The 24,090-nt window shown below is 42.2% G+C and overlaps 1 protein-coding gene across 5 annotated transcripts; it reads right to left on the reverse strand.

Moving 5' to 3' along the window:
- Positions 1-1,081: 1,081 nt before the first annotated feature.
- ythdc2 (YTH domain containing 2) lies at positions 1,082-23,590 on the reverse strand. 5 transcript variants are annotated; one of them, XM_086170782.1, is made up of 32 exons: positions 23,436-23,590; positions 22,355-22,565; positions 21,026-21,164; positions 20,284-20,374; positions 19,628-19,824; positions 18,972-19,171; positions 18,584-18,750; positions 18,170-18,272; positions 17,931-18,087; positions 17,509-17,616; positions 17,243-17,391; positions 16,073-16,208; positions 15,349-15,475; positions 15,154-15,219; positions 14,379-14,557; positions 13,377-13,473; positions 13,107-13,194; positions 12,838-12,918; positions 12,666-12,748; positions 12,398-12,503; positions 11,747-11,866; positions 11,319-11,591; positions 9,966-10,092; positions 9,595-9,800; positions 8,558-8,732; positions 7,195-7,286; positions 6,764-6,883; positions 6,417-6,568; positions 5,628-5,790; positions 3,248-3,457; positions 2,984-3,166; positions 1,082-1,666 (listed from the first exon to the last, which is right to left on the reverse strand). In XM_086170782.1, exons 3-32 carry the CDS (start codon positions 21,156-21,158, stop codon positions 1,595-1,597), a joined length of 4,161 nt encoding a protein of 1,386 aa, XP_086026908.1. In that variant the 5' UTR covers positions 21,159-21,164; positions 22,355-22,565; positions 23,436-23,590; the 3' UTR covers positions 1,082-1,594. The 5 variants fall into 5 exon arrangements, with proteins under 5 accessions (XP_086026908.1, XP_086026910.1, XP_086026907.1 ...); XM_086170784.1 differs by having other exon boundaries at positions 18,173-18,272; positions 23,387-23,590; XM_086170781.1 differs by having other exon boundaries at positions 23,387-23,590.
- Between the last annotated feature and the right edge of the window lie 500 nt (positions 23,591-24,090).

Consider the following 24,090-nt stretch of genomic DNA (forward strand, 5'->3'; position numbering starts at 1 on the left):
TCTTCAGTCTGCACACAATAAAACCTCATTTAAATGCCAATATCATTGTTTGACAGAACGAGTGGATAAATAAAAAGAACTCTGAACCTTCAGGAACAGTAAGGGGTGTGCATCCTGTGGTAAACTGATCAGTCAACTATAACTAGTTGTTGCCTTGGTCAATGACATTGTAACAAGAACACAGATTAAAAATAAAAAATAAAACTCACCCGTGATCCGGCGCTATCTAACTGGCTCATCTCAATGTGGCCTCAGTGGCTGTTTTATAAAGTCGCATACTGATTTCAGACAACTGAGGAATAAATCCCTATATGTATTGTGTATGCAGGAGTTCTGTATAAAAACCTTTCAATGATTGAGATTAGAAGTATGAACATTTCAGAGGGAAACCAAAAAAAAAAAAATTCAGATACAAAGCAATACTGCTTTGCACTGGAAAAGTGATTATATTCACCCTGAGGTGCGGTTATATGTCATCACTGTGAAAGCAAGAGATAAGATTTTAAAATATTTTGCATGCCTTTAAACCTGAAAGGTACATATATAGAAGTGGAAACAACTTCAGCATTTGTTCTGTTGACCTGAGGTGGAAGGTGCAGTAAAGGTCTGTAACTCTACCTGCACGGGTACAAACCTGCCCACTGAAGGGAATCTATGCATCTAAAAGTACACCATGTTCGGAGTAACGTCCGTGTCAGGGACGGCGGTGTTCAACACGTAGTAATGAACAGACAGCCCTTCCAGAATGCGCATATTGTTAATATTTGTCACAAACATGAATTGTAAAAGATTGAGACTTTTTGTTTTAGTATGAAATTAGGAATTCCCCGCAGTTGGGGGAAAACAAGTTTAACTATGGAAATACTACATGTTTCCATACTTAAGTTTTTTTTTATCTTCACTTCGCTTGTGTGTGCATATCTTTGCCGATCTTTCTTAGTGGAACCTTTTGTTTGACATTTGTATTAATTCTTTTTGTGATCTGTAACATTTGACCGTCATTGTTTGTTGGAGGTTAGACTGATACTTCATCTTCAGTTCCACCCGCGACCTTGTTAATGATCCAGAGAGCAAACCAACGTGATATAAAATCTCTATTTATTGGTCATCCAAACATTACAACCATCAGCTGGGCTTAAAACAAGATTTGCCAACAAAATGCCTTAAAAGTTAAATGTACAAACTAACCTGAACTGTGTTCAATGTGTGAGCCGTTAACGAAAATAGCTTCTGTAGTTAATCATAAACCTTAGATCAGCTTTCTGCACAAATCCGTCACAGACACAAATGATGAGAAAAGTGTCTGAAAGGTGTCATCTGTTATTTTCAGTTATTGAGACAACCGTGGAATTAGATGTGAACATTCGAGGAGTTCAAAACCAAAGAGGAAATATGTGTTAAACACAATCCTGAGAACAAACACACAGGAGCAAATCCAGAGAACAAGGCTTCCCATAGTCTCTCAACTCTTATAGAGTCAGTGTACTTCCAAAAATGAAATGAATGTAACTTACATTAACATTTTAAACTCACAGAGAAAAACGATTCCCAGATCCCCCCGAGGGGTTGGATCTCCTCGGTGCGGCGTGAGCTCTCACTGAGCCACACTGCCAAAGCTTTGCTCCCACAGCAGCAGCAGCTGCCTGCCCGCCTTCGTCTCCAGCTCCTGCAGAAGGACACACGCGTTTACAGGCTTTTGAAACATCCGATAGTAAAAGCAGACCAACTCAGGACGCTTTCCGACGAATTTACATCGGCGTGATACAAAAATGTGATTTTTTTTTTTATTTTTATTGTTTTATGAATGTCTATTCTTTCTATGTGGATAAAATGCACTTAGAGGCAAAAGGGGTGAACCTTCTGTTTTGACAGCACTTCTAAAATCCATGTTTCTAGAGTTTTGCTAGGCTGGGGGGACTAATTGGCATACATATGCTTTAGTGTTTGTCTCATACTAGAATATGTTGTTAAAAAAACTAAGAATTGTTGTGTCTTTAAAAATCACTTTTTAAACACATATTTAACCTATGGGTTGATGGTGTAAACAAGTTGCATTGTGTCAACTTTGATTTTCTGCTCGAGTTAATTTTTGCTCGCTGTAGTACGATATATAGTGATGCGACATTGTGCTGCTTTTGGGTGCAATTTCCAGTCCAAGGGAAACAAAGCTAGTGATGCTAGTCTACTCTTTTTTTCAAGAAACAAGAGAGAAATTGCTTGTGGAGACAAGGCTGTGTTCCCGCGGGATGCATTTAGCTGAGCTGCTGAAAGAGCTCGTGGTTGCTGCTCGTTTTCAATGCTGTGTGTGGACTTTTCTTCCACAAGCATACAAAAGGTCTTCGGGAAACGAGTGAGACGCGCTCGGAGAAACACCACAGGCAGACGCTGGATGTTCTCCTACGAGGATGTCAACAACCTGCTACTGCAGAAGTGGGATCTGCTGACGTCAGACCAGTACGATCATGGAGGAAGCTGATGACTAGTCACCCGGTCAGTCAGCACAACGGTCCGTTAGTCTTCAGCTGATGACAAAAAGCGGAGCTCCTTACAGCACACTTTGCCACTACACCAGCGACTGGACGACACTTGCCTCTTCGCGTCTTTGTTCGTCTTCATTTTGAAGCTGATTTAACTTCTGTATAGCGTTCCCCTCCTCGCTCACGCCTTTCTCGGGTTAAGTGGTAAACAACAAGGGGGGGCTAATGAATGAAAAGTTAAAATTTTATACAACTAATTTGGAGTGATTTTATTATTGTTTTCATGTAGCTGGTACAAATATTGATCAAATGGACGTCTTGGTGACTGGGGATCCTTTTAAGACATATGCTCTTGTGGATGGACGTCCATCCTTGTGTAAACCTCGAACAAACTTCTTGTCCATTAGAACCTCTAACAGTGAACCTACGGATCCGTGCGCTTCATTCTGGATGTGTTCAACTGATGTATTCATTGTTTTATACATCAGAAATGTTTTTCGCCTCACCTGTCCGTCTCTGCTGATCTGCACCTTCTTGTTATCATTCCACGGGTTGAGGATGTGATTGGTGCGGTAGAAGGGAAGACTCTCCCTGTGTATCCAGTCTACGCTGAAGACCCCTCCCTGCCCCACGAACCCCCAGTCATGGCATCGATCCCAGTTGGCGGCCGAGGACATGCGAGCGTAGCCCTGGATTTCGATTTCAAAATATATATATTTAGATATTGTCATGCTAATGGCAAAGGTTGTCTACATAATTCTGATGCGTACCTGGAAGTGTCTGGAACCCTGAACAGAGAAGATGAGGAAGATGGTAGAAGATTCCAGGAAGGCCTTGACCAGCCTGTGCTCAGTGACCGCCGTGGTGGACCAGATCCCCTTCTGCTGGGATATGGCGATGTTCTTCATCTTGCTGCTCTTCATGATGAAGAAGCGGACCGGTAAAAGGCACTGCTGGTGGCTCTCTGGGTAAAACCAATCCTGAAAATGAAAAGGGGGGGGGGGGGGGGGGGAATCTGGAATTGAAATAATTTTAAACATCCCTTTTTTGGTCATTTGAAAGATATACTGTTTTTTCTTTTGACCAAAATCAAACACAAATGCAGAAGGTGCATATATAAATATAACATATAATGAACTCGCAGACAATTATAATGTACATACGTACAAATAAAGAGTGTGAGAGATTAAAAACAATTTAAACAGCACAAGTGTTGTGACTTCCTTTTGCAACACCAAACACAAGCCAGGCATATAAATGCATCTCTGGAAAATCAAAATCTAAGATATCCTATCATGTATATCACTGCAACAAACTAGATAAAAAAACTACATCTTATCATCTGGTGGGATGGATATCGAATATTTCTTAAAAGTTGACACTCATATTTGGCTCCGAGAGAAAATATTTTATTGTGTCACATACAGAGCAGCGGGCGCTTCCGCAAACTGGAATTGCAAATGTCTTGCGGTCAGGATTCATTCTTTCCGGTCATGTGCTACAACACCAAAACACCGGTGAGTTTCTCTGCCTGAAATACAGAAACCGGGGAAAAACTGAACATCATCTTGACCTCGTCTAGTTTCTCTTCTCCTGGGTCTTCCTGAAAATCCTGGGTATTACCAGAAAGAGTCGGTCTGACCCTTGAAGCAGATTGAGGAAGTCCGGGGAGGAACAGGAGAAGAATGGTCCTCCAGGATTGTCAGAAACATTTTACAGATTATATAACTGTCAGTGTGTTCTGTCAATAATGCATTTATTATAAAACTGGCTTGCCAGGGAGAAAAACATCCCTCCTCAGAGGCGCTTTTGTTTTGTTTAAATTAGAAAATTTACACAGAAGAGAAGATCCTTGTTTGTATTTAAAAAAAAAAAAAAAAAAATTTTACTTGGAACCGCTGGTAGCACATAATTGAAGTAAAATTTTGAGTGAGTTAAAGAAAGGATAAAACCAAACGCGGTCTCGTGGTATTGGGCACAAACTCTCCCGGGCGGCTTGGCCCGCTGAAGTCCGACATCGGGACAGGAGCTTAGAAAGAGCTGGGGAAAATCTAAAAACATTTCAGATTTTTGGAGAGGTGGTGAGTCTTTGTGTTTGAGGAACCTGGCGCAGGTCACATGCTATGAATTTACCAAACTGAAAACGGTATGTAGGGAAGGCTCAAGTGGGGACACATTTAGGGACACTTCCACTTTTCTACTTTCCTCTTTTTCGCAATTTGGGCAGACGGACCTTGGTCCGGCCGTTTTTCAGTGAGCCGCCGCCCAAACTTGGGCTGCGCCCTGGCGCCCTGCACAGGGCTCCGCCTGCAGGCGTGATCAGGGGATTCAAAGATTTCAACTTCAGGTTTCTGAACAAAAGTCAATTCAAGGACATCTGGTATTTAACCTGCAACCGTTTGTTTTTTGATTTATTATTTTGTTTTTGTACCAAGGTTTTACTGCATAAAGATCTGTGCAACTGCCACAGCAATGCAGGATATACCTGCTTAAACTGGAGTCGACGTCACAAAACCGAACTGGCCTGCACAAACTGCACAAACTCTGGCACAACAATTTCCTCCGGGATAAATAAAGTTGTTCTCATCTCATCTCATCACAACTCTTAATGAGCCTGCAGAATTATCACAGGATGCACAGCGAAACACCTGTCGCTGGCATCGCGTCCGTCATTAGCTAAGATGAACTTGGGAAAATGACATCAGACACCCCTTATACGGCCAAGCAGGACATCCACCAAACTGTAATCCAAAAGCAGTTTCCTGCAGACACTTCCACTTCCCCAGCTGACGTGAACGGAGGCGACACTACGCCCGAGCCCACTGACGGAAGGAGACGAAGCAATCCCAAAGAAAGCCTTGCCGGAGGCCACGACCTCCATGAGGGACACATTGACCGAGAGCAGATACACGTGGTGCAAAGTACTGACGAAAGCCTGGAACTTTCGAACGGATGACGGATCTCTATTTCACAACTCACATTTTTCCTCGTCCTTTTTAAACTATCTTGTTTCATCTAAAAATAAATGCTCTCTTATTCATTCGCTCCGTCCTGTTGCATTCAGAATCTGCTTATTTTTTTATGTCTTGAAACGAGGACAGATTGAAAACACCCGCTTGGATCCTGATCTGCTGGCCGCAGCGTGGTTACCTGTCCTGAGACGGGGGCCGAGGGGCTGCCGGAGGAGCTGGAGTTACTGCAGTAGGGAGGGAGGATGGCGGGCTGACTCGCATCTCTGACGGTCTTCTGAAGCGGTCCTCCTGCAAATAGCTTCTTTGAGCTACTTAAAGAGCTAGCAGGGCGGGTAGCGGATCTGAAAGATGGAATTATAATGAATCGGATGATTGATAAATGTAATTTGCCCATACCTTCAACACAAAGACCATCAGATTTCTAGATCCACTGAGCATTTTTGCACAGTTGTATAAATGTGTAAGGAGCAACCGAAGCATTGCAGTGGATGGACAGGACAAATAAAAGATGTGGAGACGGAGCCAGACAATGGAACTTGCTGAGACGTTCCACAGAACCACAGATGAGCCATTAATGTGTCCAGATTAAGGGCCAGAGCCCTTTTAAAAGTTTTGAATGGCCTCAACTCTTAGTGTGCTTTACACTAGATAGTATTTACCTATTCACACACACACACACACACACACACACACACACACACACACACACACACACACACACACACACACACACACACACACACACACACACACACACACACACACACACACACACACACACACACACACACACACACTCCGATGGCAGCATGCAAGGCGCTGATAAAGCCATCGGGAGCAGCTTCAGGACTAATGGGGTTCTATCCAATTTTTCTTTTAAAATCACAGCAACCAAAACATATCAGAAAGTGAACATCTCAAACACAAATTCGAGATGATTATTTTTAAGTATGACAACACGGGATACCTGTCACTGCTGGCTTGGGAGGGGGGCTGCGGGGTGTCCTTGGAGCTCTTGGAAGCCATATGGGACCCGTCTTCTGCCGAGACCTGCAGGGGCCGCTGGCCGATCCCTGAGGGCTGCTGCAGGCCGGCTGCAAGCTCCTCCGCTGTCAGCACCTGCAGGAAATCATATTGATCAGGAGTCGGTGACTTGTGCTCTTCGCAGTACGTAGAGATTACAAAAAACATACAAGCAAGGCATGATATTGGACATCGTCTGAATCTGAGGGACCTACGGGACGCTTGGACATTTGCAACAAATTCAGGATCAGACAGGAAAAACAAAGATATTTAAAGGAGAATGAAACCTACAGAAGCCAGGGTTTGGATGATGGTGTCCTCCTGCTGCGTCCAGGACTTTGAAGGACAACGCATCCTCTTCATGAACAGATTCTGCCACTTCTGCCTCAGGACAAGAACAAGTTCTGCCGCCTGAATCGGAACCAGAAATTGTTTGGAAACATTTCTTCAAAGAGACCATCCATGTGTTATACGGGGTTCAATCAAATGAACTGCCTTATTTTAAAATGTGTTTAATTTATGAAATGTTTTATTGGAAGTTAAATAGGGGTTTAATGGTGCTGGTCCAGACCACCAGAGTGCATTGGTATCAACCCACATATTTGTTGAGATTTAAAAAAAAAAAAAAAAAAAAAAGGACGCCTGGATGGCAATATGGAGGTCGATTGAGTAAAAAGTTTAATTGAGGATTTGATAAATCGGTGTGAGCAACATTCCGTCACCTCTTTCTCCATCTGGAAGACGAGCCAGGGATCGATTCGGATCTCAGCATGGCTCTCCGCCTCGCTGTCACTGATGTCATCCTGTGGGCTTCCTGGAGGAAAGAGCACGGGGGACACAAACACATTATCTCACTTCAGTTGGAGAAGAAAATTAGGATCGGTTGGGTACCACGTTATATTTGAAAAGATCGAAATGTTAAAAAGGAACAATAGGCAGGAATTGCTGAAGGAGTCCAAATGGAGAGGAATCTGGGCTCCCGGCGGGAGAATGACACATCCAGCTCCCTTCGGACTTTATGCGACATGTAGGAAGTCGCAAACACCATTGATGGGAAACCGGCGCTGAGATTGGCTCAAATAACAGAGGGAGGCAATGTGAGGAGGCATAAAAAGCGAAGCATACTGAGAGTGGGAGTGAAAAGGCAACTGCCTTCCAATAGCCGGCCTTGAACAACAGGCCAGAATCACACTTCCGTGTGTTCTTCTCAGTACTCATGTGATCTGGGGACGAGGTGAAGACATGTGCCTCGGGTCCCCCGGGGAACCCAGGTTGAGTGCTGGTGAGCCATTCTTCTCGGTATAATTGCACAGAAAGCCACATTTGTATTCCTAACAGAATGCTCTTTTTGAATGTTCCTATTCGTGTCGAGACTTTCTAAGCAGTTGCAGAAAGTCAAACCACCATTTTATTACTGATTGGCTAATGATGGAAAACATTTCTTTCATTCACAGCGGGACACTTATCACACTTTAACTGTTGCTTGATGTAAATTATAACGAATAATGAATATCGATGACTTGGCGAGTCGACAAATGGAACTACAACTGAAAGTTCTGTGAATTAAATAGGAGGCAGCAAAGAGGTGCAGTGGTTGCAACACCCTGTTTCAATTCTGATTGGAGTCAGGAGACTGAAGCGTGAATAAGCGAGTAAATGGTTGGTTGGACCTGGAATTGATAGGAGACCAGTAAGTTAAATCCCGTCTCCTGCCCAGGAAATCCTAAATAACCAGTGTGTGAAACTGTTCGGGCAGACGGCTTGAAAAATTGACCTTCTGTTATCCTTGTTTGTCCCAGCCCGCACACAATCTGCCAATTTCTGTTTATCTATTTTATTCATAGCTATCAATTTTTGTCAATCTATTTATATTGTGTAATTCTAGTTGTGTATTTTTCACCCCCAATGTTCCTTGATGTCGTCCATTGCCATCCCTGATGTTGTTGTTGTCATCTGCTGCCTGTTTATTTGTGTATTTTGTTTTTGTCTTGCTATCTTCTGTCTTTCTATTTATATTCAAATATTCATACTGCTATGAAAAAAGAATTTCCCTTATGAGGATGAATACAGTTTATCTTATCTTACCTGCAAGTCCCTGCAGGGCGGATCCGGATATTTTGGCGCCGCCTCCGAATATGGCGATCGTGACGGGAGTCACCAGGGAGCAGCAGCGGACGCTGGCCATCCTGTCACCTCGGCTCATCTCGTCATAGATCAGCCAGTCGGTGGGAAGGCCTGGGGCCAGCTGGGCTGGGCCCCTCTGGTAAAAGACAACACAGATTTTGGGTAGATTGATGAACGTCATAGGACACAGGTGTTTGGTCAGAATGGCCCATCTGGATAGGAGTGTTTTCTCAGTAATTAAATATACTCGTGGTTTTCTCTTTATCCCCAGGAAAGACACTCTTCTAACCTCAGTTAGTTTTACCCTGACTGTTAGTGACCCCGTCACATTTCATTTTCTGCATCGCAGAGCTCATAGGGTTGCTGGTTCACATGCTCGTACCTCGAGCCGTCCGCCGAGCGTTTGTGTTGTTTTTCCATCGTTTTACATTTGAATAGCTCTTACTGAGCTTGAATAAACAAAGCTGTGGTTGTTTTTTTTAATTTTTTTTTTTTTTTAATTTATATTCATAAAATTGACCTTCGTGAGACCTATCATGGACAGAAAAAATACCGCTTGAGTGCAAAGGAAAACAATCAGTTTATTGTCCCAGAACAAATGAACCAGTGCGATACCTGAGGGAGCTAAATAGAAGTTAAACAAACAATGAGTGAGCGCCGACACCAGGAGAACTGGTGAACTGCAATAACATGTGGCACCATTAAAAAAAACAAAACAGCTGTTTCAGTATTGAACTCATTCTTCATTTCATAACCCATTTCCTCATGCCATCTGAAAATTGCACACACTTCCTCCACTCGTAAAACAGCCTGACACTTCCTGCCCTCCATCTGAACTATGACCGCCAGAATCAGGAGAACAAAACCAGGTGAACGACACAGAGAGCGAAGTACATCTTCAGTTAAAAAAAAAAAAAAAGCTTGTGGGTAAAATTGATTAACTAAGGCAGAGCAAGAGACCACACATAAACGTCTAGATTTGCTGATGCCGCACCTACCTCCTTCAACTTTGACTGACTGAGGACAGACGTGGGGTGAAAGTGGACTTTCTTCTCTTTGTTACTGGACAGCTGCGACGTCTCACGGTTGATGTGGACCAGGTTGGGATACATGCCCGCCACCAGGGCCGCCTTGACCATGGCCCAGTTCTCAGAGTTTTGGTTCACGTCACGGATATCGCTGCCGCCATGGTTTCGCACAAATCCTGGAGATCACAAAACAGGGAAGCCAAAACCAGTCATTGCCAAAAAAAAAAAAAAAAAAAAATATTGGGGATTTTTGTAGAAGATTGTTGCCATGTTTGGAGTCCAACTCTAGTCACGGTTTGGAAAGGATAAAGCACAGCATATTTGTAGAGGTGAAAACTGACCAATGGCACGCAGTTGCCCCAGCAGCTGTGTCCTCATGCCAAAAATCATGTCCATGGTGGCTTGGGACAGGAAGTTCTCCTCGCAGAAGGATCGCTCCATGCCACAGCTGCAGGCATTCTGCCACGCCTGACAACCGAGCACAGGCAGGATGAGAAACTGGACAAGAGAAATCTGACCGGATACCCTGACCTCAACATGAGATCCGTTAGTCGTATTCAAGTTTTTTCTGCTCTGTGTGTTCACGTTCAAAACGAGTGAATCTCAGTATCGCGTTCCTGATTACTGTACAAGTCAGAATATTTATTCAACAATTCCACAAAGCAACCTCTATCACACCCATTCGTTAACCTACTGTATGTACGCTCATTATATTCAAAAATGTATATCAGTTGTGCACCAAATTAAAAGAGCAAAAATTCTCATGTGAATCATTTTCAACAAACTGGGAAGCCAAGGAACACACGCACGAGTTTGTCCGTCTGACGGAGTGGGTTAGGGGTTGTGAGGTTAAGGCTGCAGGTGGGGCTGTAACGTCACAGAAGCTAGATTTCTGGAGACGCCCTGGAGAGGAGGACACGATGTCACAAGGGTCGCTGTGATGCAACACAGGGGAGGCGATGCAACACAGAAGGCGCAAGTATACGCGCTGCGAATGCTCCCGTCGGAAGGGTTAACTCCGAAAGGCACGGTAACGCCATTCCGCAAACAAAGCCCATCTTTTAAGCATTTTCCACACAGGGGTGCCTGCTTGCTCTGCGGCAGCATGTCAGTATGTCAGGTATTCACTTCCACGGCGATCGGGTGGCTCGCCAGCAAGACTGTACTAAAATATTGAGTCTTATCTTGAGTCACAGTTTAAAGCGCAAAAGGCGAATAGACCTTTGCTATTTCATTGTTAAATAGCGTTTCCTCTGAAGAAGCTCTGTCACTGGCAGCTGTGAAGCCCAGGGGACAAGATAAACTTTGCACTAAAATCATTATCATAATTGCAAGTATTATAAGTTTTCTTCTCTCATATCCTGCTTCCTGCTCTCATGAGTTGATTCTACAGACCTCTTTAAAGAAATTATCTCTCTTCAATTGGCTTCACCCTGACTTCCTTGTTTTGAAAACGTGCACTCCTGCTCTTACCGCGTTTCCTTTTGACATTTTAAGCTCTCCGAATGGCTTTTGAATGGTTTGTGACAATCGATTATCATAACCACTGCCATCACTACCGGTTTGCGCGGCGACAGGTAGCGTTGTCAGAACACGACTGCTATCACTGACTATCTCCATCTGTAGAATCACTTGCAGAGAGGAAAGGCATGTCGTGACTTGAAGCGATGCTACCATCTGCACCCCTGGCCTACCTGGAAGGCTCTCAACAGCGCCATGTGGTCGCTGAAGCTGCCGGATGTCAAGTTTTTGCGACACTGTAGGGCGGCTTTCTTTTGAGAGCCCTGGGATGGAAGGAGAAAGGGGTCGCGGTATCCAAGCGCGCAAGCGATGGTTAGGATGGGGTCCAAACACTTGAGCAACACGCCACACAGCACCATCTTGCCTAGATGAGGCTCCAAAGGTAGATCAGCTAGATGGATGCCCAGATCAGTCAGATTTTCACTCTTGTCCATAGCATCTATCGCCTGAGGAGAAAGTCAGGAATACGGATCGATAATTCAAGACGTCAAAGTAAAAAACAACACGGAAAACACAGAGGTATCAGGCAATTGGAAACGGAAAAAAATGTACAACAGAAACACTTGTTTGTAAGTGTGTATACAGTTTTAGTGTTTGTTACCATCAGCCTCTCCATTGCACTCTTAATGGCGTGAGAAGGGGGGGGCTCTGGAGCTTTGGATAGGAACTCAGACACCGCACAAGAAGGGGGAGCCAGTAGTTTGGTCTGCAGGCATACTTCCTGGAACAAACACAAACATTGATAAGTGTCAAAACTCACATATGTAAGAAAAAAAAATACAGGCAAACAGACATACAGCTCAGCAGAGAAACAGAAAATTGATACTGGCAGACAAATAATTAGCGGGACAAAGAAACTGTCGGGAAAATGATACTAGAGGACAGAGAAAAGTGAAAATGGGAGGTTGAATTTATGAAAACATTAGATGGAGATATGGAAAGCAGGGGTCACGATTGGATAAAGCAGGCAAATGTATTCATCCAAAAAGATAACGTCGACATGATCAGCAAGGTACACCGTTGAAGATAAAGTGGTTGTAACAGAATCACATGATTAATGATCCCATGCTTGGAAATTGTTTCGAAAGTTACATTGAATGAATTAGAATGTCAAGAAAAAAAAACATTTGCATGAATTGTCATAGTAAGGAAGTGTAAAATAATGATCGTTCAGGCTCTGTGCTGTAGATAGCCTCTGGTTCTGTATTTGAATATGCACAAGAACATTGACTGTGGAAATGTGCGTGTCCACCTGCAGCGGCATCCGCAGCAGCTGCGGAATCTGGAACTCCAGCATGTTGTTGAACCTTCGTCGACTGAAGAGGTGGAAGCAAACGCCCGGGCGGCAGCGGCCAGCTCTGAAGACAAGGCGAAATATTCACAAACTCACAACAGAAGGCACCATATGTAGTCACGAACACTAGACACCTGCTACGACGTAAGATTGTGTCGCTGATATCAAGTCATTAAAAAGTTATTTATCCCACATTAAAGGTAGTGAGAATAAACAGAGATATTACCTTCCTTTCCTTTGTAGAGCGCTGGCTTTAGAGATCCACACTGTCTTTAACATGGAAACGTGACTGAAGGTATCAAAGGATTTCTGCAACAGGGACAATCAGATATGTGTGTTTGATTCCCAGGCTCTTACACATGCTGACTGTTTGGAAAACGTAAGCGTGGCGACAGCACCTCTTTCACTTTTCCCGAATCGATGACGAAAACCACGTCGTTGATCGTGATGCTTGTCTCAGCAATATTCGTTGAGAGAATCTGGAAGAGGGGAAAATGGTCCAGGTTACCAGGGGAGATTCTCATATGTGATATGACTGCAACACCAAGGTCAAAGCCATGAAAAACTAAATCCACAAAGGCTTGTAAGAGGCTGTGTGCTGTTGTACAGAAATCACAAAATCCGGCATGACTCCGGTCCACAACACGCACGACATCGAGACACTCACGAGCTTCCTGACTCTGGGAGGGCTGGGCCTCATGGCGTTGCGCTGGTCCAATGTGTGCATGTCTGAATGTAGAGTGAAGACTTGGTACCTGAGAGACGCGGCGGAAAGCACGAGTCACACGACATGGTCATGAAAAATCCAATCCGTCGAGGGAACACTAAATTCAAAACACGCTGAAACGCTTTGCCTCGCAAACATGAAAACTGAACCTCCCACTGACACAACATATTAGATAAATTGCAAATATTCAATCCATCTCAAAAGTGTCACCTGTCAGCATAAGCAGAGAATCTCTTGTCATCGTAGAGGATCCGGTCCCTGAGTGAAACTATGTCGTCGTATCCAGGGAGGAAAATCAGAACAGCCCCTGAGGATCATTAGTAAACACATTATATTCCAGCAAAAATGGAGAACGATCAATTTTCGCGCGTAAATCTGGATTTAATTCTGAATCATGTTTGCCTGATGGAGGATGAGCTTGTTGGCTTGATTCTCCTTCACATTATTCTAGGAAATGGAATTGTTTACTGAGATGAATTTCTGCAAACGTAATACAGCAAGAAGTAATTGCCAAGTATACTGGATTGGTTTCTTACAGCTAGCTTCTCTTTTGGACGTTTGCCGTTAGTATGCTAATAAGGAAATAATCTTATTTTATGAATTTACTCGTTCTGGCAATCCCTTGCCTTTACTAACTCTTAACATATAAACAAGGGAATTTATTAAAATAATTGCAGGACCTTACTAAATGGACAAAAATGTACTCAAGTTTCGTGGCCATAGTGGCTAAAGGTCTATCAAATTGCCTTCTATGAGGGTTAAAATTATATTAATTTAACTGTGTCTTTAAACATTAAAGTAAAACTAAGAGTTTTACTGGTCGGTTCCAGACAGACTTCATCAAAAACCATTTCTGGACGCCAGTTGGGCTGAAACGTCCGCAGGAAGAGTTATCAACTATTCATAAATCTTTGTAGTTACTGCTAACAGTTAGACAATTCATATTTCATTATATTTCTTATTCTTCCTCCTTTCTACTATTATCTATTACTGTTATGTTTTTTACTTGAAACTCTGGCACAACAATTTCCTTCGGGATTAATAAAGTTGTTCTCATCTCTCATCTCATCTCATCTCATAAATGGAGTGTCTTCTTAAGCCACATCTGTGAGAATAATAACTTTTCAATTAGCCTTGCATACGCCGCCTTGACGCGTCACCGTTCATCCCTCTCGTCTAGGTCGTTCCATCAGGGTCTACTTTTCCGCTTACCGCTGCTGGTGCTCGAGCAGATGTAGTGCAGCAGATCCATGATGAGATCCAGGTCCACCCACTCGTCGTTGAAGCTGTGGTGGTAAAGACTGAGCAGCTCCTGCTCCTCAGCGCTCAGCTCCGTGACGCCGTCCTCTTCCAGCGGCGTCTGGTCCTGGCTGTGCACCACTCCCAAAGGGCTGCACGGACGAAACCAGAGATTTTTACTGCGTTTCATTTGGCCAGGGTTCATTTCACAACAGGTATCAGAGTTATTACTCGGGCTGTGAAAATAATGCTGTAGCCCAAACGAGTCTGTACGCTTGTGCATTGATGGGGTTGTGTTGTGATGAAATTAAAACTCCAGAGGTGCTGGGCTGGCTGTTTGAATTCTGCAACGTCATAAAGTTCTCTCTGGAGGCCCATCCCAAGCTCGGTTCCCGAATCAGACTTCAGAACAGATTGTGCTAATGTGACGCTGCAAAAATATCATAAAAAAAAAAAGGAAAAATAAACTGTGTTTTAAGATGACGATTATTTTGCTGTTGTCCATGTCTCCAGTACATAAAAAAGGGAAATACATCTCAATTCAAAACTCACCCAACTGTAATTTAAAATGTTGCCTGTGTGCCGTATGTATTTCTGTTCAGTAAGTAAACTCACATTCATTGCTAAGAGTCTAACTGACGTACACAATACTGACTTTTTCTGAATCATACCAGCCCCGATCGTCAAGGACAAATTTTGGAGATGTGACCATATCGGTTTATATGAAATGATCATGTTTTGTGCTTACATGGAGGATTTAAGTAGATCCACGGCATCCTCCTGCTGGTAGCACTCGGCAAAGTCCAGGGCGGACCTGTGACGTGATGAAAACACAGTTCCGATACTGTTCAAAGATCTCGACGCGAGATTGAAAGATCAAAATCGTGCGCGCAACACGATGAAAGGAGTTAAAATGCCACCGAAAGCGTCACAGGGCTCCTACCAGCCGTTGGACGCTTTCACATTGATGTCGGCTCCCATGCTGAGCAGCTGCTCCATCTGTGCGAGGAAGCCTCTGCCTGCAGCCACCATCAGGGCCGTGGCTCCCGTCTCGCTGTGTGTGTAGTCCACTGAGAGGCAGGAGGACAGGCGTGAGCAAACAGCTCTGGGGAATTTAAAATTTCCTAATGTATAATGAAATCATCTTTATCGTAAACGGGTACATGGAAACGAGATCCGTCATTAGAGCGAGTGACACAACTGGCTCTGAAAGCAAACAAGATAAGTCAATAAGCTTTATTAAATCATCCCTATGCTGATATAATAGCCAATATGCAATGTCTATTAAAAATACACAATTAATGTCACGAAAATATAAAAGCACCCATGTATTTTTTCTTTTATTTATTGAAATTAAAATGACTTAATTTAATAAATTAAATGTTACTGATCATATATATTTTTAGCTTCACTGACAACTGTTTAGGGCAATGCCTTTTGAATTTTAGTCACCTCGACGTCACATCCAAAGATGCGACCAGCAGGGGTGCACGATGAGATCAAATATTTTAAAAATTAAGTGTAAATGATGGAAGTTTTACTCACAAACATTAATCCTAGTAGGGGAATACAAAGTAAATTTCCATGGGTTTCATTAGTAAAGCTGCTTCCACTGTAATATTTTTTTATGTTAATACAAGGGCTGAAGCCTGTCCACAGGGTCCTACCGTTGACATTTTCATACTGGATGAGGTTGAAAAGCTGATTGAAGGCGTCTTGGTCTTTATTAAGGAAAATATTAGAAATGCACGCATCCATTTCTTTCAAAAGCCACGGCTTCATCTGGTCCATGCAGTTCGCTTTCTGTGGGAAGAAAAATAATTACACATTAAAAGAGAACGAATAAATGTTACATGACTGAAAAAGGGTGATTCACTTAAACCATTTTATCAAAAGGGAAACAGTGATGTACATCTCAGCATAAGGTTAAAGCAGGACTGGAATAGAATAGAAAAGAATAGAAAAGCTTTATTGTTATTGTAAAGTGGAATACAATGATATCATCTCCAGTGTATTGGTCGCATACATGTTGACACTCAGCAAACACACACACACACACGCTTCAGACGCAGCGCATCAAATGTACAGAAGTAAGGCACAGTCAAATAATTTTCTAGTTTTCATGTGTTTACGTAAAATACTACACTTCGGGGTGGCAGTAGTATTACACAAATGAAGGTGGAGAATATCTAAAAAGAAAAAATATATGAAACTAAGTACATTGTCGATTTTTAAGTTTGTTCAGTCTGCTCCTTTGGTTTTCATGAAGAATACATGTCACTCAAGAACTACCACAGCAATCTAGCAATCCAGTGAGCGCTAACTTTCATGAGATCATACAAGCAGTCATTTTTCTGATTTGTTTTTAAATAAAGCAAAGACAAGAAAATAAGATTCCAAGTTGGATTTACGAAACCTGCAATCTCACACAAATCTGTTTTGCCCCATCGATTATTCTGAATTCTTAGGTCGATTTTATCTACAAAGCACCTTTGACAGTACGTTAAGCAATCCATAGGGTCTATTCACAAAAATTGAATCAAAACTACCGGTAATTAAAATCTGACATTTCTCATTACTTTTTTGTGCATGTAACAATTTAGTATGTGTTCCTTGCATTTTAATTTCAACAGATTTGCGTGGAAATAGTTAGCATTTTGTCGAGAGATGTCGTCACTCACAATGATAAGACGTTGCATGGACTTGCTAGATCCAGATAAATGAAGCAGGTATATCTGCGATGCGCGCTGCTCAATGTGCATTCTTGATGCACCGCTGGGAGCCCACTGGGTCCATTCTAGCATATTCCATGATGTGTGTGTATTTTTGTAATTTACCGGGCTGTTAAGCGAGCTCTCCCCTCCGTCCATGGAGGCGCCGTGCTGGATCATTTCGAGGAGAGACCCCGGCGTCCTCTGGTTCTCTTTCACAGAGCTGGTCTCCACTGCGGTGCACCACTCGGTCAGCGCTTTCTGCTTCTTCTCGTCTGTAGATGTGACACGTAGAGAAGAGATGAGCGCGGTGGCTACGCGGGGAAGACGGAGAGATGACCTGCAATTTCTGGTCCGTATTGAAGGGGGAAAAAAAAAAAAATTGTTCGCACTTTTTTGTGCCTCTTCTTTGTACTTCTTCACGTCGTTGTTCTTAAAGCCTGTCAGCTTGAGGACGTCCTCCAGAAAAAACTCCTTCACCTCAAACTGCCTTCCTCTGACTACAGAATAATAAAAAAACAGATTTATGATTTGAACTTTAGACGTTCTTGCTTGTAAGCGCAGGATTTCACACTATTTGATTAATAGGACGCACAATGACATTATGAACATGATATTACCGAGCATTTAAACAAAACAGTGGTCATCTTTAGCTCATCTTCAAGTCTGATTGGTATCATTTTCTGTTTCTATTTTATGAAAAGAAGCTACCGCAGTTGAGTGAACGATCGCAGAAAAGGAGATATAATCCAAAAGTTGACTTAAGTGCTCAATTATGTGTGCATTCACAAAGATGGGCGTGTGTAAGACTAACGGTGAATCACAGGGCAGGAACCAAAATAGTTGAGGAACAGGTCTATATCCAGAGCAGCGCTGGACAGGATCAGTTTTAAAGAGGGCACTTTCTGAAGCACTTCTCGCACTTTAGTGAGCAGGAAGTCAGTCAGGCCGTCGCGTTCGTGAACCTCATCCTAGTAAAAAATAAAAACATGATGAATTTAAACAGTACCTGGTCTCAGAGTGTATCCTATATTATCATGTCTTGATGCTCACCACGATGATGTGCGTGAAAGTAGCCATGCTGTAGTCTCCGGCCATCAGTGTCCTGAGGAAGACCCCGCTGGTGCAAAAGGTTAGCCGTGTCTTCATGGAGACCCTGGGGCCGACAGATGTGGGAGTCACTTCCACCTCAACACAAATCTGAACTTTTTGACGTGAGAAACGTCCATAAATTCGGTGTGTAAGCATGCTTATTCAAATCAAGAAGAAAGATGGGAGGGTGGGACGACATGCTTGATGAAGTCAGGTGTTGGAATGACAAGAGGAGAAAATCACAAAGTTGAATATGAATGGGAGACTGAGAAGTTGGATTAATCAGATTTTGTCAGTAGAGGAAGTTATTTGACAGGTAAGAAACCGCAGCTCGCTACGTTGCAGTTGTTTCGCTGCCCAATCTCGGTCTCGTACCTGCTCTCTAGCCTGATGTGGTAGCCTACAGCCTGGCCCACCGTCTCTCCCCTCTCTGCTGCTACTCTCTCGGCCACGGCGATGGCGGCCAGGCGGCGGGGCTGGGTGCAGACAATCCTGCAGCGTTCTCCCTTCCTGGAGCATTCATCCAGCAAGAACTGTGGAATCTGACCATTGCAAAGTAACTCGGGTCAGCTTTACTCACTAACTGGATACTTCTACATTTCTTACGCTGCCATCTCTGCAATGCTACCCTGAACCTACTAATGCATTTTTGTACATTTGTCAATCATAAAACTACACTCTTAGGTAAGAACTGCACCACCAGGATCTTTACGACAAATGCGAGACATTTTCAAGACATTTTCTTTAATTTCAAGTTTCTCACTTGTGTGGTTTTTCCAGAACCGGTCTCTCCCAACACTAGCACCACCTTGTTCTCTCTGATCAGTTTGAGTATCTCCTCCTGGCGTTCGTGCACGGGCAGCGAGCGTCGGAAACTGTCCAGCTCAGACGGCCTCCTCCTCTGGGGCACCATTGGAATGTTGCTGCTCAAGTGCCCGCTGTTCTTGCTGTTCTCGTTGATTTCTGAGGAAAGGTGAGAAGAATAGCTCGCGAGTAATTCTTGTGAATCCTTAAAACTGTTAAAGTTCTACCTGTGCCTCAAAGAGAGAAGCAATAAAAATCAGCGTTGCAGTAAAAGCAGGCAGGGTGCGGGGCTAACTGTGTACCTGTGAGATTAGAAAAACATACTCGCACATACGGATGGAAATTCAAAGCCCGTGCAAATTTTCATCCCAGCAACAGTTTTATCTTCATATACAACGTAAACAGCTAACGTAAATAGCGAACCCATCTGCACTGACACCCACACACCTCATGCCATAAAATGATAATAAGGTCTTTTCCTCAAAAACAAATGTCAGGAAGCGTGTATTTCAGTAGATGGCAGCATTACATTGCCTCCGGCGGTGATTCTACTGTAGTTTGGGTATTAAAAGTCACGTTGCTCGTAGTGCACGGCAAGCGTCGGGGTCCACTCACGGGTCTCCGCCGCTGCAGATACGCCATTGCAGTTCTCGGTCTGAAGGTCCATGCGCTCCTTATGGGTGATGGGAAACTTCAGGACCAGGTTGCGGATGGCGTATATGGAGTTTTGAGAGACTGTCAGGGGCATGGAGGACTGAAAGGTCTCTTCCCCTGTCTTCTTTGTGACGACCAGAAAGCGATTTGATCCTTTACTGAAAAAAAAAAACACATTAGAAAAATTATTCTAATTTGGGGACTAAGATTGAGGATGAAAGCCAATATGTAGGCTGTCAGACATCAGATCTACCTGTGAGTTCACGAACTATTAAGAGTCAAAGCAAGCTTTATTAAAATTTAAATCTCAATAACACCATTTTCATTCCTCTACTTAGATTTCCTCTTGTTTCTCAGATATTTATATAGTCATTATTTTTCAAATCAATTTGCTGAATTAGAAAAGAATTGTCAGGGAGTTTATTTTGGATATTCGAAAAAAAAGTTAGAACTGTTTTTACTTGTTTTTTTAATTTAAATGACTGATAACAGTAAGATGGCCCCCCGTTAAGAACATCAAAAATCCTGATCTGGATCCTGGTTCAGCCCCCTCGTGTCTTTCAAGGAGATTTTTCGGTCAGCGGTCACTTCGGCATGGTTCTGCTTGAGGGACTTACTTTTTACTTTTCGAGATGAAGCCCAGAAACCGAGCCATGTGATGGACAAAGGCCCTCTCGGTACTGGTCAGGGAGGTGGGGAACATCATCTCTGAGAGAAACAGAGATTTAAAAAGGGCAAATATAAGGATTTACGACATGGTTAAGACCATCGTATCCTGCAGCTCAAAAAGGTAATAATTATCACACCGGACTTTTAACAGTTTCTGTCTATGACACATTCCATCTCCAGCAAACATGCTGGCCAAGCAGCATCGCCAAGGTGTCTTTTGACTAGAAACACACATCTATTTTTGTCGAGCACATCTCGTCACTTTGCACAGCTGAAGGAGGGACAGGGAAATAAGTCACTGAATGTCCCTTTTTGCAACCAAATTGGCTCAGTTTCTTAGAAAAAATAATTTGGAAAAATTATTGGGGAGTCAAACTAGGATTAACCAATTACTTCAATTTTATATTGATCAAAATTATATGACATAAACTTTCTTTTGTTGAGGGAGGCACAACATGTCAAAAAAAAAAAGATTTAATCGGAAACGCTTGACGGAAAAACACCTATGGGCTATATTTCATACAATACAGGGAAAAAAAAACAAAACAGGTCAGCATAACTGGATCCGATGACAGCCATTGGTCGTGTGTATGTCGGTATGTGTGTGTGTGTGTGTGTGCACGCGCACAACATTGACAATAATCCCTTTCACTCGAGTCACAGTAATAAACACAATAATGACTGTGTTACCTATCTGGTCACTGCAGCGAAACCTGTCCATGGAGAGGGTCACAGCAATTTTGACCTCCTCATCTATGTGGATTTGCTGGAAGCTCTTGGGGCCTTTCATGGCCTTTTGTGAGGAAGTGCCTGCATTGGACATGATCGACTGCAACACAACAGGACAGTAACTAGACAGTTCAAACATCTTGTAAAGCAAAGTATTGCTGGTTTAGTGTGATTCTGCATCTTAGTTATGTGCCCAGAATTCAAGGATGTGACTAGAAACAACTGTGGAAGAGGACCGAAGAAACATGGGAAACATTTTTTTTGAACACGATTCATGTTTTGTTTTGTTTTGTTTTGTTTTTCCTGAGATCACGGAAACAGATCATATGTAAGTACAGTACAAAAGTTTCTGGTGTTTGGTTTGTTAAGACACACGGTAAAAAATCCAAAATTGCTAATACTATCCATCAAACGTCAGTTAAGAGTTGGATGCCTTTGCATGTTGTATTTATAAATGCCCTTATTATAGAATCTAATTTCAGTTGAGGGTAGACCCCTTTGACAAGCACCTACAATGAGCCAAACATTAAATACAGCCACAGAGTTTGCAAGTTATTATCTAAAAAAGAAATAAATTATGAAGAAAATGTCAAGAAAAAAAAATAGAAAGGCCTTCTTTTTTCCATAATTTTAGATAAAAGATAAAAAATAAGAGAAAAATAAGTATATCTTAAATTTGGGTAAGCCTCATCATGTACGTAATCATATATATATATATGGATTTTTTTCCATATCATGTTTCCCTCATACACCGACAACAAAGACTCAAGGATTGGGTGATACTGAGAATCCAACCCATAACAAAGCACAAATCAGGAAATAGCAATAAAGAGCAGTATCAAGTATTGTCACATGGATAAAGTGACCATTTTTCTGTCAAATCCTTTGTCAATCTAAAACAGGTTGATAGTTATTTCCACCGTAATTCTTGTGTGAAGTCTTCTATTATGAGAGGTGTATAACATGTTGCTATGACAACCCAGTCTCCTAAATTCGGGCCCAAAAATATGAAATAGTGAGTCAGGGTGTGGACTTTTTCTACCTCTATTGGATAAGCTGTTAGGGTGAAAAAATGAAACTGTCGAAGAACAAATTGATAAACATTGTATGCCTATTATTGGCAATTCATTGAAAATTACTTTTAAAATATATTGCCATTGTTTGGAAAAAAGTGTAATTAATCACAGGTTATAAGTATGATTCACCAGCAGAAGTAAGATGTAAATACTACTTGTATTACTGCAATATCTCTGCTGCAATCAGACGACATGGTGTTCTGTGCATTCTTACCTAGTCGATGGAGTACAACTCCTTTTCTCAGGTGGATGATTGTCAGAGAAGAGAGCGCTGCTACTGAGCAATACGGGAGAAAGATGTAGCCGTATTAACATACGGTGTCTTTTCGGCGTTTGATGGAAAACTAGCTGCTGGTGTCGCTGACGCTGTTAAGTTCGTCACGTCTGCAGTCCAAGGAAGCCAGACATGCAGCTTGTCAACAACACTGAGGAAAAAAACAAGAAGTGAGAAATAACACAGGATGGTTACAAGTATCAATAAAAAATCTGACTGAATTTGATATGACTTTTAATGAAGTTTAAATGTCAATATTGGGAGGCTTTAAACAATTTTTTTAGTAAAAACGACCCTGACACATGTAGTTTTTTATGGAAACGTATGCTTATGACTATGTATAACAATAAGCTAGTGCAAGTATAAAATAAATACACCGCATAAGGTTCATAAATATGTTCTGTAGCATTGCAAAAAAAAAAAAAAACATGCAGGAGGGCTTGATTCACTTATGTATGAAAAAAGGAAAGTTAAAGTAAATGCAATTGTATTTTTTGCAAGGGTTCAATGTTAAGATATAACAACAGTTAAGTTCATGTTGACACCTGAATTTGATACAAGTCAAAACTTTCATAGGATGTGCAGACAGCCTGGAGTCGAAGGTGGTCTACGGTCTGCAAGCAAAACACCTTATCATCCATGAGTCGATAAAAATCAATGAAAAAATTTAACATTTATTGTTGTGAAAATACACTTATCTCCGCTGTCACCTCATCCACCCATCCATCACATCTGAACAAGTTCAACACGACTGTTATGCCATCGCTGTAAAAGCTAATATTTTCCTCTTGCATGAATCACAAAAATAATTAGATTATTTGCATTTTAATACATAAATTTGGTCATTTCAAGCATTGCATGTATTTTAATGAAGTGGAATATGGATAAAGACACACAGCATTAGCTGCGCTCAAGTTTGTACCAGCGTGTTGCGTTTCCCCGGTATCGAAAGAGCAACTAGCATGAACTTACCGTTAGCTAAGTTAGCTGAACATGATGATTTGAAACCTGGCTGACTTACGATGTATTTGTCACACTTGAAAACCTCCCCGAAAAGACTTGTATCATAGTCACGGTGCCTCACGACTCGTAAATATATTGGGCTGTGGACCCAAAAACTTCACCAGCCGCTCGGATAGAAGAACTAGTACCGCATCAGTGCTCTGTGGCTCCGACCGCCACCGAATCCCAAATATACAAAGCACTTCCGCTAGCACCTCTTCAAAATAAAACAGTAATAAACCTTAAATTCCGTCTATTAGCGTATCTAAACCTGCTATTTAATGTAAAATAACAGAATTGCTTTACGTTTCTTTGCTTTTGAGAGAACATTTTAACGTGTGTGTTAACGTGTGGCCTGCTAAGCTAAAGTTAACGTAAAACTCAATAGTTTCCGGAAATAGGCAACAACTTGACGATTTCATTTGGATGTTACACTTCCGGTTAGGGGTTGAAGCCTTCAAAATAAGAGCCTGCAAAGGTTCAGAGGAAAAGGCTCTAAAAGTACATTTTTATAATTGTGTATTTATGGAGGTTCATGTACTTTTACCAATTTTCACTTTTCGTTTTTATTTCTAATTTTTTCTTATAAATCTGTATTTCACATATATGTTTGTATGGTGTACCTTAGTGCTTTAAATAAAATGTATTATCATTATTCATACTTACAGATTATA

The sequence above is a fragment of the Fistularia commersonii genome, chromosome 23, assembly GCF_037954325.1.
Source record: "Fistularia commersonii isolate RoL2024-O1a breed Wild chromosome 23, RoL_Fcom_v1.0, whole genome shotgun sequence".
In the NCBI taxonomy this organism is placed as follows: domain Eukaryota; kingdom Metazoa; phylum Chordata; class Actinopteri; order Syngnathiformes; family Fistulariidae; genus Fistularia; species Fistularia commersonii.

What these genes read in the sequence shown, in the direction of transcription:
- ythdc2 (XM_086170782.1), bottom strand. Translation starts at nt 21,158, where the DNA reads ATGTCCAATGCAGGCACTTCCTCACAAAAGGCCATGAAAGGCCCCAAG. An exon ending in GTTCTGGAAAAACCACACAA is followed by an intron (nt 18,751 to 18,971) that starts GTGAGAAACTTG and finishes TGCAATGGTCAG; the next exon opens with ATTCCACAGTTCTTGCTGGA. An exon ending in CTCCCAGAGTCAGGAAGCTC is followed by an intron (nt 12,919 to 13,106) that starts GTGAGTGTCTCG and finishes CCCCTCTTCCAG; the next exon opens with ATTCTCTCAACGAATATTGC.